The 15,848-nt window shown below is 43.4% G+C and overlaps 1 protein-coding gene and 1 non-coding gene across 5 annotated transcripts; one reads left to right on the top strand and one right to left on the bottom strand.

The window, feature by feature from the left end:
- Positions 1–11,979: 11,979 nt before the first annotated feature.
- Positions 11,980–12,092, bottom strand: trnal-caa (transfer RNA leucine (anticodon CAA)). Its single transcript has 2 exons — positions 12,055–12,092; positions 11,980–12,025 (listed from the first exon to the last, which is right to left on the bottom strand). It is a non-coding gene; the product is annotated as a tRNA-Leu (tRNA).
- A 342-nt stretch (positions 12,093–12,434) lies between these two features.
- On the top strand, positions 12,435–14,928 carry LOC115102763 (uncharacterized protein CXorf38 homolog). Of its 4 annotated transcripts, none has more exons than XM_029623035.2 (7): positions 12,435–12,799; positions 13,009–13,072; positions 13,361–13,467; positions 13,600–13,722; positions 13,801–13,950; positions 14,041–14,193; positions 14,280–14,928. In XM_029623035.2, the coding sequence occupies exons 1-7, from the start codon at positions 12,596–12,598 to the stop codon at positions 14,406–14,408; spliced, it is 930 nt and encodes a 309-aa protein (XP_029478895.1). In that variant the 5' UTR covers positions 12,435–12,595; the 3' UTR covers positions 14,409–14,928. The 4 variants fall into 4 exon arrangements, with proteins under 4 accessions (XP_029478895.1, XP_029478896.1, XP_029478897.1 ...); XM_029623037.2 differs by having other exon boundaries at positions 12,437–12,799; positions 13,333–13,467; XM_029623036.2 differs by lacking the exon at positions 13,009–13,072 and having other exon boundaries at positions 12,436–12,799; positions 13,333–13,467.
- Positions 14,929–15,848: the final 920 nt, after the last annotated feature.

Genomic DNA, 15,848 nt, shown 5'->3' on the forward strand with positions numbered 1-15,848 from the left:
TCTTTACCATACCACATAGGGGGGAAAACACAGGGGTCAGAGTTTGTGTGTGTGGGTGTGTCTTCATCTTACACACCTCGGGAACATTGTCCCCTCGTCACCACAACATCTGTGTAATTATTTAATAGGTGTCCCAGAGTAGTGCCCGCTGTAATCAGGAAGCAGATAATCACGCCCTGATGGGAGACAACGCATTATGGAATGTGTTTTTTTTTTACCCACTAACACTATTATTTGATTAAACAATTCCCCCTCATAAAACAGATAATGCATTTCCATATCCAATCAGAACTAAGGAGAAACAGGTTTTCACAAGGGCTCAGAGCTGATCCATCACCGGTCTATCTACTGTGATGGGGTGTCTAACAGCTGTGTACCTGTGGGTCTCCTTCAGTAGTTATGGGTAGGCACAGCTCCAGGATCAGATTCCCCCCCCACCTCCCCAAATCCCAACCTTATTAGAGAGTGAAAACGCAAAACTGACCTAGGGTCAGTGTCTACGCCAACTCCATCCTATTCCTGTGGGCTCATCACAACAGTGACCCCAGTCCTAACCACCCAGTTTGATGTTGAAACATCAACCCCAAAAATAACCCCCTCTCTCACCTCTTGTAATCAGAAATCAGCTTTCAGTGCCTCGCTTGAGAGAGAAAAGAGAATTCATTAAACTCACTACCCACCCTGGGCTAAAGAATAGAGGGAGGGAGGGTGGAGGGAGGAGAGGGGGGGAGAAGGAGAGAGAGGGAGGTTTTCTAAAGCAGAGGCCCTTGAAGTGAATTGAAGAGAGGGTTTAGTTTAGCAGAAGAGCTCTGTGGAAAGAACCAGAACAGAGAGAACACTCCAATGAGGAATACAGAGATAAAGGAACACTGGGCCAGCCAAAGAGAAGAAAAGTGAGAGGTATTAGAGAGGGTCAGTTTAACCCTGCTGGTCCTGTGCTTCGACTCAACACACACTCACACACACACACACACACACACACACACACACACACACACACACACACACACACACACACACACACACACACACACACACACACACACACACACACGAAAACTGGACTTTCTCTCTGTAATCCCTGTTACTAATCCGGTCCATTTAGTTCTGTTATTGTCCTGAGGTTTTTAATAATCCAGGTTTAATCTGGATAGATGAGTGGCCACTAAAGCGGTTTATCAAATTTAACCCAAATAGTCATTTAGGACTGATTAACAGATTATTAAATGATTATCCAATTATCATAATTATAAAGAATGAGAGGACCTGACCATCAAAATGCTGTTCGGAATTATGGGCCCAGACAATAGGACAAAGCCATGATGACATACACTGAGTGAGTGTACAAAACATTAAGAACACCTGCTCTTTCCATGACAGACTGACCAGGTGAAGGTGAAAGCTATGATCCCCTATTGATGTTGCTTGTTAAATCCCCTTCAATCAGTAGATGAAGGGGGGCAAGCTAAAGAAGGATTTTTAAGGTTTGATAGTAGGTGCCAGTTGCACCGGTTTGTGTCAAGAACTGCAACTCTGCTGTGTGTTTCACTCTCAACAGTTTCCTGTGTGTATCAAGAATGGTCCACCACCCAATGGACATCCAGCCAACTTGACACAACTGTGGGAAGCATTGGGGTCAACATCCCTGTGGAACGCTTTCAACACCTTGTAGAGTCCATGCTCCAACGAATTGAGGCTGTTCTGAGGGCAACGGCGGGGTGGGGGTGGGGACGTGCAACTCAATATTAGGAAGGTGTTCCTAACGTTTGGTATACTCAGTGTACAGAAGCACAGACACAGGCACACACATGCAGACACGTACACACACATACTTTCCTGCACTGAAACCCTTTTACTGTACTGAATGTCAGTGTTCATCTCCACCACTCTGTATTGTCAGAGAGAAAGGAAGGCGGACAAAGATAGAGAGAAAGAGAGAGAGACAGAGAGAGAGACAGAGAGAGAGAGAGAGAGAGAGAGAGAGAAAGAGAGAAGAGAGAGAGAGAGAGAGAGAGAGAGAGAGAGAGAGACAGAGACAGAGAGAGAGAGAGAGACAGAGAGAGAGAGACAGAGAGAGAGAGAGAGAGAGAGAGAGAGAGAGAGAGAGAGAGAAGGGTAGAGAGGTGCTCTTGAGAGAGGGGGCCGGGACAGAGGTGTTCTGCTGGATCTAATGTGACATGTGGGGTAAGGTCTCTGAGTGCACACCAGTGGAGGCTGCTGAGGGGAGGACGGATCATAATAATGGCTGGAATGGAGTAAATGGAATGGTATCAACCACATCCATGTTTGACACCATTCCATTCACTCCATTCCGAACATTGTTATTACATTATTATCTGTACACACAGACGGGCTGAGATGGATGCAGGTCTGATGTAGCAGAGGAGCAGAGAAACACTCGTCACTGAGATCAAAGGAGAATAGAGAGAACAGCGAGAGGAAGAGAGGCCCACTCACTGAGGCTCCTTGTAAACATGCTGGCTAGCAGATTGGCATTGTCTCTGCTTCTCTAATCCTCCGAACTAGGACCCTGTAACATCCATGGGACCGTGTGTGTGTGTGTGTGTATTCTGGCCTGGGCATGGGTCTGGGCATGTAGAGGGTCACCTGAGGCTCCTACACCAATCAACTGGCAGAGCTACAGAGAGAGAGAGGGCCCTGGGGGGGGGGGGGGGGAGAAAGTCAGAGAGATTTAGAGAAAGACCGAGCTGGAGAATCCACATGAAATACATGTACGGACACCAGAGACAGAACAATATGTTAAAACCAATGGTTAAAACCAGGGTTTGGTAGGTTACTTTATAAATGTAATCTGTTTCAGTTACCTGTCCAATTATTTTTATCAGTAACGTAACTTTTGGATTACCCAAAACTCAGTAACGTAATCTGATTACATTCCGTTACTTTTAGATTACTTTCCCCTAAAGAGGCATTAGAAGAAGACAAAAATGTATGTTGCCAATTGAACAACATCTATTGCAGAATAAATCAATGTTAAGGTTGACATAGTTGGCCATATATGGATGTTACATTTTACTTTATGGGTTGGTTATGTAGGCTTCTTCTAACCTATTGCTGTTACGTCCGTCATTAGATGAATGAGACCAAAGCGCAGCGTGGAAAGTGTTCATGATTCTTAATACTGAACTCCGACAAAACAACAAAAATTAAAACCAAACGTAAAGTTCTGCAGCAACTATGGAAAAACAAGATCCCACAATCTAAGGTGGGAAAAAGGGCTGCCTGTCACGCCCTGGCCTTAGTATTCTGTGTTTTCGGTATTATTTTGGTTAGGCCAGGGTGTGACATGGGGATTTATGTGGTTTGTTTTGTCTGGGGTTGTTTGTAGTTATAGGATTGTGGTTAGAGTAGTACTCTAGGTAAGTCTATGGTTGCCTAGAGGGGTTCTCAATCAGAGGCAGGTGTTTATCGTTGTCTCTGATTGGGAACCATATTTAGGCAGCCATATTCTTTAGGTCTCTTGTGGGTGATTGTTCCTGTCTTTGTGGCATCAGATAGGACTGGTTAGGTTTTTTTTCACGTTTCTTGTTTTATAGATTGTTGTATTTTCATCTTTATTAAAGATGTACAAAACTAACAACGCTGCATTTTGGTCCGCCTCTCTTTCACCAGAAGAAAACCGTTACACTGCCTAAGTATGATCCCCAATCAGAGACAACAATAGACAGCTGCCTCTGATTGGGAACCCTACCCGGCCAACAAAGAAATAGAAACTAGAATGCCCACCCAAATCACACCCCGACCTAACCAAAGTCTATCAGAATTCCAGTCATTCCAATAAATATTAAACCCATTGATCTTCAAAAATAGGACTTGGAAATATGGAAGTATAGATTAGCCAAATTGTTTTACCTGAGCATGACCCCAAAACTACTGACTTATTAGCCAGCCCTACTCTGTTGTTTATGATTTTGTTGTCATGGAGGACTGATTGGGCTCGTTGATTTGAAAAATAAATGCTGCGCTCATGGAATGGCATGTTTTGAGCATGTTTTGAGTAGAATAGTAGTGAAGACATCAAAACTATGTAATAACCCATATGGAATCATGTAGTAACCAAAAAAGTGTTAGGTCAAATAGCCCTTGCACAGCCTGGAGGTGTGTTTTGGGTCATTGTCCTGTTGAAAAACAAATGATAGTCCCACTAAGCGCAATCCAGATGGGATGGCGTATCGCTGCAGAATTCTGTGGTAGTCATGCTGGTTAAGTGTGCCTTGAATTCTAAATAATTCACAGACAGTGTCACCAGCAAAGAACCCCCACACCATCGCACCTCCACCTCCATGCTTCACTGTGGGAACCACACATGTGGATATAATCCATTCACCTTCTCAGTGTCTCACAAAGACACAGCAGTTGGAACCAAAATTCTCAAATTTGTTCTGACATCCATTGCTCATGTTTCTTGACCCAAGAAAGTCTCGTCTTCTATTTGGTGTCCATCAGTAGTGGTTTCTTTGCAGCAATTCAACCATGAAGGCCTGATTCACGCAGTCTCCTCTGAACAGTTGATGCTGAGATGTGTCTGTTACTTGAACTCTGTAAAGCATTTATTTGGGTTGCAATTTCTGAGGCTGGTAATGCTAATGAACTTATCCTCTGCAGCAGAGATAACTCTGGGTCTTCCTGTGGTGGTCCTCATGAGAGCCAGTTTCATCATAGCGCTTGATGGTTTTTGCGACTGCACTTGAAGAAACGTAACAATTTCTTGTCATTTTCCAGATTGAGTGACCTTCATGTCTTAAAGTAATGATGGACTGCCATTTCTCTTTGCTTATTTGAGCTGTTCTTGCCATAATATGGACTTGGTCTTGTACCAAATAGGGCTATCTTCTGTATACCACCCCTACCTTGTCACAACACAACTCATTGGCTCAAACACATTAAAAAGGAAAGAAATTCCACAAATGAACTTTCAACAAGGCTCACCTGTTAATTGAAATGTATTCCAGGTGACTACCGCATGAAGCTGGTTGAGAGAAGGCCAAGAGTGTGCAAAGCTGTCATCAAGGCAAAGGGTGACTACTTTGAAGAATCTCAAATAAAACATATAACACTTTGTTGGTTAATACATGATTCCATGTGTTATTTCATAGTTTTGATGTCTTCGCTATTATTCTATAATGTAGAAAATAGTAAAAATAAAGAACAACCCTGGAATGAGTAGGTGTGTCCAAACATTTGACTCATACTGTATATATATTGTCACTTTAAGTCTAAAAGTGTGCGAGTTTGAGCATGTGTCCATTAGGTCTATGGAATTTGTTTTATCAGCATGAATTAAAGCCCCACTTTTATTCCATAAACTGGGATCGGCACTATGCAGCTGTTGCAAGAGCACATTTTTCACTGGTTGTCCACTGGTTTCAAAAACAATGATTGATAGGCAGCTTAAACTTGTTGAATTCAACCATTATTGGGTTCAAATGCACATTTAGATGTGTGAATAGCCATCCACAACAACCACAATCTGTAAGGCACAAATGGCTAAATGAGAGAGCAGCAGTGTGATTCACATCAATGCACTTTGTAAATATCATTAATAAGTGATATCCATATCGCCGTAGTCTACACCACCGCTGTCATCCTTACCTCCAAGGGTTTATTCAAGTTGGATAATCTTAGGATGCCGACAGCAGTCGCACCATTGGAAGACATAGCTTGGACTGTAGCCTACAAAAGCCTATTCCTGCTCTTTTCCCACGATCCATCAAACCCATTTGGTGTGTCGTCATATTGGTCTCTGACTTGCTCAGGTGGAACAAACTTAAACTTGCCCCTGTTTTCAATGCTGATTTGAATGTCATTGAAAAAAACAGAGAAGTGTCAAAGATTTTTTTCCTCAAACATCCTTTCTGAATTTAAAAGTAATCCTCGAAGTAATCATCTAGTTTTTCAGAAGTATCTGTAATCTGATTGCAATGTTTTTGCTGGTAATGTAACGGATTACAATTACCGTTTTTTCGTAATCCCTTACATGCAAGGGATTACATGTAATCTGTTACTCCCCAACCCTGGTTAAAACAATGAACAAATCCTTTCCCAACCCTGCCATGCAGTCTCGTTATCGCCATCTAGTGTTTATCCAATGAGCTGCTCCATTTGAAGTATGTCACCTGTATCGTCACTGGGAGAAGCAAGCTTAATCACAAAAAATGTAGCGATTTATATTTATTTCATGAAAATATTATTTATGAAAATTCTATGGAAATGCACTGGGGAAGAAAATCATATCAGACAGAAAAACTCTCTATATATACAGTGCATTAGGAAAGTATTCAGACCCCTTGACCTTGTCCACATTTTGTTACGTTACAGCCTTATTCTAAAATGGATTCAATTGTTTTTTCCCCTCATCAATCTACACACAATACCCCATAATGACGAAACAAAAACAGGTTTTTAGAAATGTTAGCTAATTTATCCCCCCCAAAAAACTGAAATATCATATTTACATAAGTATTCAGACCCTTTACTCAATACTTTGTTGAAGCGCCTCTGGCAGCGATTACAGCCTTGTGTCTTCTCGGGTATGACACTACAAGCTTGGCACACCTGTGTTTGGGAAGTTTCTCCCATTATCCTCTGCAGATCCTCTCAAGCTCTGTCAGGTTGGATGGGGAGCATTGCGGCACAGCTATTTTCAGGTCTCTCCCGAGATGTTTGATCGGGGTCAAGTCCGGGCTCTGGCTGGGCCACTCAAGGACATTCAGAGACTTGATCCGATGCCACTCCTGTGTTGTCTTGACTGTGTGCTTAGGGTCGTTGTCCTGTTGGAAGGTGAATCTTCACCCCAGTCTGAGGTCCTGAGCGCTCTGGAGCAGATTTTTATCAAGGATCTCTCTGTACTTTGCTCCGGTCATCTTTTCCTCGATCCTGACTAGTCTCCCAGTCCCTGCCACCGAAAAACATCCCCACAGCATGATCCTGCCACCACCATTGCTTCACTGGAAAGATGGTGCCAGGTTTCTGTTTCTTGACACAATCCTGTAAAAAAAAGAAGGATTTAACCTTTCACTGTATGATGAATGGAGGCCACTGTCAACTGTGGGACCGTATATAGACAGTTGTGTACCTTTCCAAATCATGTCCAATCAATTGAATTTACCACAGGTGGACTCCAATCAAGTTGTAGAAACATCTCAAGGATGATCAATGGAAACAGGATGTATCTGAGCTCAATTTCGAGTCTCATAGCAAAGGGTCTGAATACTTATGTAAATACGGTATTTCTGTTTTTTATTTTTAATAAATTAGCAAAAATGTCCCCCAAAAAATTCACTTTGTCATTATGGGGTATTGTGTGTAGATTAATGAGGGAAAAATACTATTTCATAAATTTTAGAATAAGGCTGTAACGTAACAAAACGTAGAAAAAGTCAAGGGGTCTGAATAATTTCCGAATGCACTACATATCTCTCTCACACACACACACCACAGTTCCAAATGTCAGAATCTTTGGTCCGCCACTAAAAAACTACTCTCGCCAAATGTCTCACCTTCAGTTCAAAACGTGTTCTCACCTCACGGGTCACTGACTAACCTCTCTCTCAGTGTGTGTGCGTGTGTGTGTGTGTGCTCGCGTGTTTGTTTATATGTGTGTGTGTGATGCTTCTCAGGGTGCAGACAGAGTGTGTGATGATTGAATCCCAGGTCAGTATTAAACCTCCGGGCATTACATATGAGTAATGTAACATGTTTCCCACTGTGACACTCTGGGTGGGGAAAAAACTACATTAATGACCTGTTTGTTTTATATGAACTCACACAGAGGAGAGGTAACACACACACACACACACAAACACACACACACACACACACACACACACACACACACACACACACACACACACACATGCATGCCTGTCTGGTTGAGTCTCCATCACTCACTGCTTTAGGGTGGTGAAATGCAATAACAGTCATAGAAGCATACACACACACACACACACACAAAATATGCGGTGTGAAATTGGGTCAGCAGTGGAGAGTGGGCTTAATGCCGAGCACATACGCTCCCTGAAATACATCTGCATATTCATGTGGGTGGCTATCAAAGTACACCTACACATATGCAGATACACGTGTGGGAACACAGACACTCACAGACAATTACACAATCGCACACATGCACACAACCTCATGATCACATGTTTGAGTTACTGCCAGGAGCAGAGTGTTCACCTTTCGTGGATCTGATTGTTTTTCTATAATATTGGATGCCTTCAGACGTGTGCCTATGTATGTGTCACGATATCCTTTGTGGGAGTGATGATAACTGTATTGACAACTGCTTGCTATTGTTCCTGTAGACACTGGGGCATATGCTGTTTGCTCTGTGTCACCAGCGTCACTTAAGAACTATTCTGACCCTAAGTCTCCTCAGTCCCACACACATGCTCAAGTCATAAAACAACATTTTACTCATTCTAATTCTACATATGAAAGAACAAAGAATTTAATCCCACTACACCGGCTCTGACGCTCGTCGGACGTGGCAGGGCTTGAAAATGTTACGGACTACAAAGACTCCCAGACGAGCTAAATGCCTTTTATGCTCGCTTTGAGGCAAGCAACACTGAAGCATGCATGAGAGCACCAGCTGTTCAGGAAGACTGTGTGATCACACCCTCTGTGGCCGATGTGAGCAAGACCTTTAAACAGATCAACATTCACAAAGATGTGGGGCCAAACGGAATACCAGGACACATACTCAAAGCATGCATGGACCAACTGGCAAGTGTCTTCACTGACGTTTTCAACCTCTCCCTGACCGGGTCTGTAATACCTACATGTTTCAAGCAGACCACCATAGTCTCTGTGCCCAAGAAAGCGAAGGTAACCTGCCTAAATGATTATCGCCCCTTAGCACTCACGTCAGTAGTCTTGAAATGCTTTGAAAGGCTGGTCATGGCTCACATCAACACCATCATTCCGGAAACCCTAGACCCCCTCCAATTCGCATAACGCCCCAACAGATCCACAGATGACGCAATCTCTATTGCACTCCACACTACCCTTTCCCACCTGGACAAAAGGAATACAGTTGTGAGAATGCTGTTCATTGACTACAGCTCAGCATTCAACACCATAGTGCCCACAAAGCTCATCAATAAGATAAGGACCCTGGGACTAAACACCTCCCTCTGCAACTTGAACCTGGACTTCCATATGGGCTGCCCCCAGGTTGTAACAACACATCTGCCACACTGATCGTCAACACTGGGGCCCCTCAGGGATGCATGCTTAGTCCACTTCTGTACTCCCTGTTCACCCACGACTGCATTTCCAAGCACGACTCCAACACCATCATTAAGTTTGCTGACGACACAACAGTGGTAGGCCTGATCACCGACAACAATGAGACAGCCTATACAGAGGAGGTCAGAGACAAGGCAGTGTAGTGCCAGGACAACACTCTCTATGTGAGCAAGACAAAGGACCTGATCCTGGACTATAGGAAGATAAGGGCTGAACAGGCCCCCATTAACATTGACGGGACTGAGGTGGAGCAGGTAGAGGGTTTCAAGTTCCTTGGTGTCCACATTACCAACGAAATATCATGGTCCAAACACACCCAGACAGTTGTGAAAAGGGTACGACAACACCTTTTCCCCCTCAGGAGACTGAAAAGATTTGGCATGGGTCCCTAGATTCTCAAAAAGTTCTACAGCTGCACCATCGAGAGCATCCTGACCAGTTTGCTCGCTCGGTATCTGGCCGTAAGGTGCTACAGAAGGTAGCGCATACGGCCCAGTACATCACTGGGGCCAAGCTTCATGACATCCAAGACTTATATACTAGGCGGTGTCAGAGGAAGACTACAGTCACCCGCACGGTAAGTGGTACTGGAGCGCCAAGTCTGGGACCAAAAGGCTCCTTAACAGCTTCTACCCCCAAGCCATATGACTGCTGAACAATTAATCCACCCGGACTATTTACATTGAGCCCCCTCTCCCCCTTTGTTTTGACACTGCTGCTACTTCCTGTTTATTATCCATGCATAGTCACTTTACAAACCTCGACTAACCTGTACCCCCTCACATTGGCTCAGTACCGGTACCCCCTGTATAAAGCCTCGTTATTGTTATTGTAAGTCTATTTCTTGAACTGCATTGTTGGTTAAGGGCTTGTAAGTAAGCATTTCACGGTAAGGTATACTACACCTGTTGTATTTGGGCAAATTGTATTTGATCTGTTGTATGTGACAAATGGGATTTGATCTGTTGTATGTGACAAATGGGATTTGATCTGTTGTATGTGACAAATGGGATTTGATCTGTTGTATGTGACAAATGGGATTTGATTTGAGATTGATTTGCAGTGTCTTTCTTCCCTCTCTGTCTCTCTCCATCTCCCTTTCCCTTTTTCTCTCCTTCTTTTCGATCTCCAGGTGACAGTCTTCGATGAATAATATACCCATCCCTAGAATGACTATTTAATAAAACTAACAACATGAAACTCAGTACGTCCTTAGAAAGTAAAACACTAACGTTTCAGTAAAACCACGAGGTAAGGACAATGAGATATAATTAAACCATCCCATCCAGAGGTAGCAGACTGAAAAACAGAGACAGCAAGAGAAAGAGAGCGAAAGACGGTGTGGCTTCCCTGAGGATAAACATGTCAAACCATGTGGTTAGCGTTTCTGACTTTCTCTCTGAGAAATGAACAACCATTTTCTCTGACAAAGCGTTTTTCTGCACTGCATATTTGCAGAAAGTGGGTGGAAACTGTATTTTGTGCAAAAGTGAGAAACATTGAGAGGGTAACAAAGGAAACAGAGCCAGTGAGCAGATTGTTATGAAGCCCCATCGGGGTAAGGGAGGGCAGCCTTTTGAAGAGAGAGACAGTGGGTTGAGCCGAGTGGAGCGAGAGAATATGTGGATGTGTGTGCGTGTGTATGTAAAAGCATGCAGGCTTGTGTGCGTGTATCCTTGTGTGTGCTTGTGTATGTGCTTCATGTGTGTGTGTGTGTGTATGTGTGCGCGGACTTGCCTGTTTGTGTGCGTGATGGCCTGTGTGTGTGTGTAGGGGGTTTGGGGACTCTCACAGTGAGACCTGGGCGTATGATTTATTTCAGAATACTAATGTCTCTTTGATCTCCCTCTGCTTAAAACAACCCCCTGCTGGGATCACACGCACACCATTGTTGTGTCCCTCTCAATTCACTAAGCAGGCCACATTTATGCACTTACACTCGCAGGGAAGTACGGACGCAAGCGCGTGCACACACACAGACACACACTCCAGGGTGTCTAATCTACTTTAGCTTTAATCGAATCCGTAGAGATCCAATTACAAAGATAGAGGGATATTTGTTTTTCGGTGAGCATCCTAAAAGACTAATTAAATGTTCATGTAAAGATGACATTATTTGATACAACACAAAATGTATTTTCATTTTCATAATTGCTCTTTGTTGTATAAATCTGTTTGAAGTTGGGTCCTATAATTCTAAGTAAGTGATTCACTGTATCAGAGAATACCACTGGTCCTTAAATTAGGTGTGTGGGTTGTTTTCTGTCCTCTAATTACAGAAACAAAATATGCACGCTTTACTGTTGCAGGGTTAGGCCACACGTTTCTTATAATGCACATCTTGGTATATATTTCTAACACACACACACACAACCACACCTTGGTTATGTGGATACCCTGTAAATAAATCTCTAGGAGGGTGACCAGTAAAACTTCCCCTTTCAGCCAGCAGTAAAACTCGTCCATGCAGGGCTGACTCTGGCGTTTGGAATGATGATGGCGCCACCTCATGGACGAAAACACTCTTTTCCTCCTACCTGAAATTTCGCTGTACTGTCTGGATCACTCGAAAATAGCCCAGGTGAGCGCATTTATAACTAGGCAATGGTAAAACGTAAAATGATCATGTGTTTTCTTTACACCACTTGAGGGAATCCACTGAGTAGACTCTATCAATCTGATTTTGTTAAGGAAAAATATTGTCAGAAGCGGGATTCGAACCCGCGCCTCCATTCGGAGACCAGAATACCCCTTTTACCCAGGAAGGATTTTCACCTTGAGTCTGGCGCCTTAGACCGCTCGGCCATCCTGACAACTGTACTTTCCTTCGTTTCTTATAGCTTTTAGTATTCTGTGACCTAAAGTCTTGTATAGGTAAGTACTACTATGTAGGTAAACTACAGGTTGGATTTATGTAGGCAAGGCAGTTAGCGTACTGATAATGTATGGCGTAAGCCTATAGTTATAGATACATCTTTAGATTTTATAATGAATCATTTCGATTATTTTACCTGTATTGTCGTTATCACTTTAATAAATCATATTCAGGCTATACAGACAGTTTCGCTGTTTCAGGACAGACCGACGGCAGTTGGATAAGTCTAGCTAGTTTACTACAATCCCCATACTGCACTGACAGAGAATGGGCGGGGTTCGAGTCGAGACAAAAGCGGAAACTTGACATCGCGGATGACACACACTTTTGTTTCTTTGTTGACCTTTTCTTATGTAGCGTTCCAGAGATATAGTCGGCATACTCTTCAGTTTGTTTTAAGATCTAGCTCTGCTTTATGTTGGTGTTTGTTTTAATTTGAACATGGTACACGAAGAGTTGAGCGCTCGTCTGAACGATGGCGGGTATAAGAACTGGCTCAAAGCGGGGTACTGTCTCCTCAAACTGCGGGAGGGGTTGTACCCCTTCACCGATACTGAGATGAGATCCTTCCACGGAAATCTAGTCACTAGGAACCCGAGTCTGCGGCGGCCATGTCGGAGCGGGTGCAGACCCAAAGGGAATCAGGTGAGAGTCAAAAGTTGTCTGCTGGCATAATATCAGTTGAGTTGAACCCCTCCCCAAATAACCTGAATCATTTTAAGAAGACCATTATTATGGGCTAGATCATGTGTCAATTTACTCCAGTAGTAGCCTGGACGTTAGGAGTGTATTTATTAGTTCGAACAGTTGCAAAGCAGAAAACACTTATTTTATTTCACCTTTTATTTAACCAGGTAGGCAAGTTGAGAAAAAGTTCTCATTTACAATTGCGACCTGGCCAAGATAAAGCAAATGCAGGTAGGTCCGTTTCGTTTGCATCCGTAAGAAACGTTTTGTTATAGAATCGGCGTAATGAATACGCCCCTGGCTCTCGCGTACTCTTTTCTGCTATAATGGTGTTCGCACTAATTTAATGTGCATGCATGCTGGCACCAACCGTACTGGTAATGAACTGAAGAAAAAAATGTAAAACCATTTCGCAAACGAGAGACTACACCAGTAGAGACCTGTCATGATGACGTTTGATTGAACGATTCTTTCTCGTATGTGTCCCACAGCTGTACTCTGTGTGTGTGGTGTGTACAGAGTGGAGGAACGTGATCCTGAGGCACCACACAAACCCCAGGGGGATGGTGAATTGGGGGAATTGCAGACCCCCACTCTGGAACCAGGACCACTGGGAACTGGCCAAGGTAGTGTGTGTGTGTGCAAACTAAATATTACTGAATTATTGGTTCTGTTATGGAAATTGTACTCCGCTTACACCCATGTTATATTAGATAATTGACCTCTTCTCTCCTTCTTTCTTCCTTTGTCTCCCTCAGGCCTACATGCCGCGGGGTCAAGCTGGGGTTAAGGGGGCGGCGCTGTGTGATGCGTCCGCACTGCTCAACCTCCTCAACTTCTGCTCCCACTTCAACTACGTGGACCAGCACTGTGTCAGAGAGGTAACACAAATGCACACAGTATAGACACACATGTCACCTGTGTGTGTGTGTTATGAATGTGTATGCGTCTTGTCTTAGGTTATCAGGTGTAGGAACGAGTTGATGCACTCCTGTGAGATGCGAGTGTGTGACCAGTGGATGAGGCGCTACCAGGTCAGCATACAGCAGCTCCTACAGCAATTCACACACCTACCAGAAGTGGCAGCAGCCGGACAACAGATACTAGAGGTGTGTGTGTGTGATATCAGCTCTCAGATCTGTGTGTTGTATCACCTCTGATCTATGGAGTGTAAATGCTGTGTGTGTTTTTGTGTCCAGATGCTGGCTGTTGATTTGTCAGTGTTAGTTCCTGGTGTGGACCGAGTGGACGGTTCCTTGTCGGAGGGGGTGGAGCCTGAGTCTATCAGCCAATGGGAAGCGGACTTGCTGAGAGAGAGGCTGCAGGAGCTGCTTACTGACACAGACGCACAGGTACTTCTAACTACAATTCTAACCATTAGTCGTCTGACTGATTGACTCTGTATGACTAATGTCTGACTGCCTGCTGTATTCTGTAGGACACTGAGGAGTTGCTGAGACTGAGGGATTTCCTCCTGGCCAACAGAGACTTGAGTGACCACTTCTCCTCTGAACTCCAGACCATCACATCAATGGAGACACAGATGAGGAGAAGGGGGAGGGAATGAAGTGGAGACACCTGCGTAACCAGTTAACCTACTAACTCATCAGAGGGCAGGGGAAGAGAGCAGGAGGAGAGCAGAGGTGAGGACTAAACCAGAAGAGATGGATGACTCTAGTGCCCAAATGCCAGTTAGCATGGGCAGCACCATTGAGGACTTTTACCATTTTTAAGTAATCAACAGGGTGGGACTTCCTATGGGTTAAGGAAGGATCACATGATTCCATTTGGGTCATCAGGAGGGATCAGCCAATGAATTATACTAGTGAGCAAACATTCCATAACTGCAGGTGGCATTAAATCGGCAACCTCTGCATTGTACCTGTTCAAAAAATTCACTACAGTAGGGCTGGGCTATATGGCGAAAATATCATGTCACTGTATTTAATGGTTTGAGTAATAAATGTTCTGAGTTTGCTTTGAGTAGTGTGTGACCCTAGGGTGACAACACATACATTCTAATTGATTTCAATGGGTTCTCTGTTCTGATTGTTTTATACTGTTATATTAAACTTTCACCCAAAATAGTTTTCATAAATGTCCTGCACTCATTTGAGATCATTTCCATATTGCCATGTAGTGCTGCACGATATTGGCCAAAAATGTAGGCTTTTTTATTTTATTTTTTACCAAATGTTGCAATTGTGATTTGACTTGCGATTTAGATCAGAACACTTGGGTGAACTGATGGAATCATGGAAATATAATTATCATAATTCTATAGTTAGAATATAAGAGTGGACACTTTGAATACAGTGTTTGACATGAAAATGCCAGGGAGGAGTTATTGTGACAGGGTAGGAACCAAAGTGTTGGTCAGTGTTTCCTACGGGACTCTATAATCTTTGGCTACATTAAATGTTTTCTTCATGTAGCGAACATATTCATGCTTTGCCTATTCCTCTTTGATTTAGAAGATACTGTTGCACAAACAACATGCTGATTTAGGCCTCCACCATCACTGGTATATCAGGCTGTATTGCCAGCTACATTTGCTCTGACTCAGTACATTTATTGGCTAGCCAGCTGACTAGCGATTAGCATTAGCGGCTAACACGACTTAGCCACAACTTGCTAAGAAAAGAAACTAGCTGTTTACAGATGTAAGAAACACACGCTAATAGTGTAATTATAGAATGCTTGTGGATTTATATTAAGAAGTAAAGTGGAATGTGAACTTCCTAAACTAGACAGGGGGGCAGCTGCTGCACTCGATGCAGGGATAACTTTAGAGGAAATTAACACAGCGATAGCACAATTTACAAACGGCAAGGCCCCTGGGCCTGATGGATATGTCATAGACTGGCGCAGTACTTCTTATAGAATTCTGTCTCCACTTATGTTGCAAATGTTTAAACAATCCAAAGAAAATGCCAAACTCCTGCAAACATTGTATGAGGCTACAATAGCACTGATCTTGAAAAAAATATGATAGAGATTCCATGGA

The sequence above is a fragment of the Oncorhynchus nerka genome, linkage group LG20 (genome assembly GCF_034236695.1).
Source record: "Oncorhynchus nerka isolate Pitt River linkage group LG20, Oner_Uvic_2.0, whole genome shotgun sequence".
In the NCBI taxonomy this organism is placed as follows: Eukaryota; Metazoa; Chordata; class Actinopteri; order Salmoniformes; family Salmonidae; genus Oncorhynchus; species Oncorhynchus nerka.

Coding starts and splice junctions, on each gene's coding strand:
- LOC115102763 (XM_029623035.2), top strand. CDS start 12,596: ATGGTACACGAAGAGTTGAGCGCTCGTCTGAACGATGGCGGGTATAAG. Junction 12,800..13,008: donor GCAGACCCAAAGGGAATCAG/GTGAGAGTCAAA, acceptor TTATTTAACCAG/GTAGGCAAGTTGAGAAAAAG. Junction 14,194..14,279: donor TTACTGACACAGACGCACAG/GTACTTCTAACT, acceptor TGTATTCTGTAG/GACACTGAGGAGTTGCTGAG.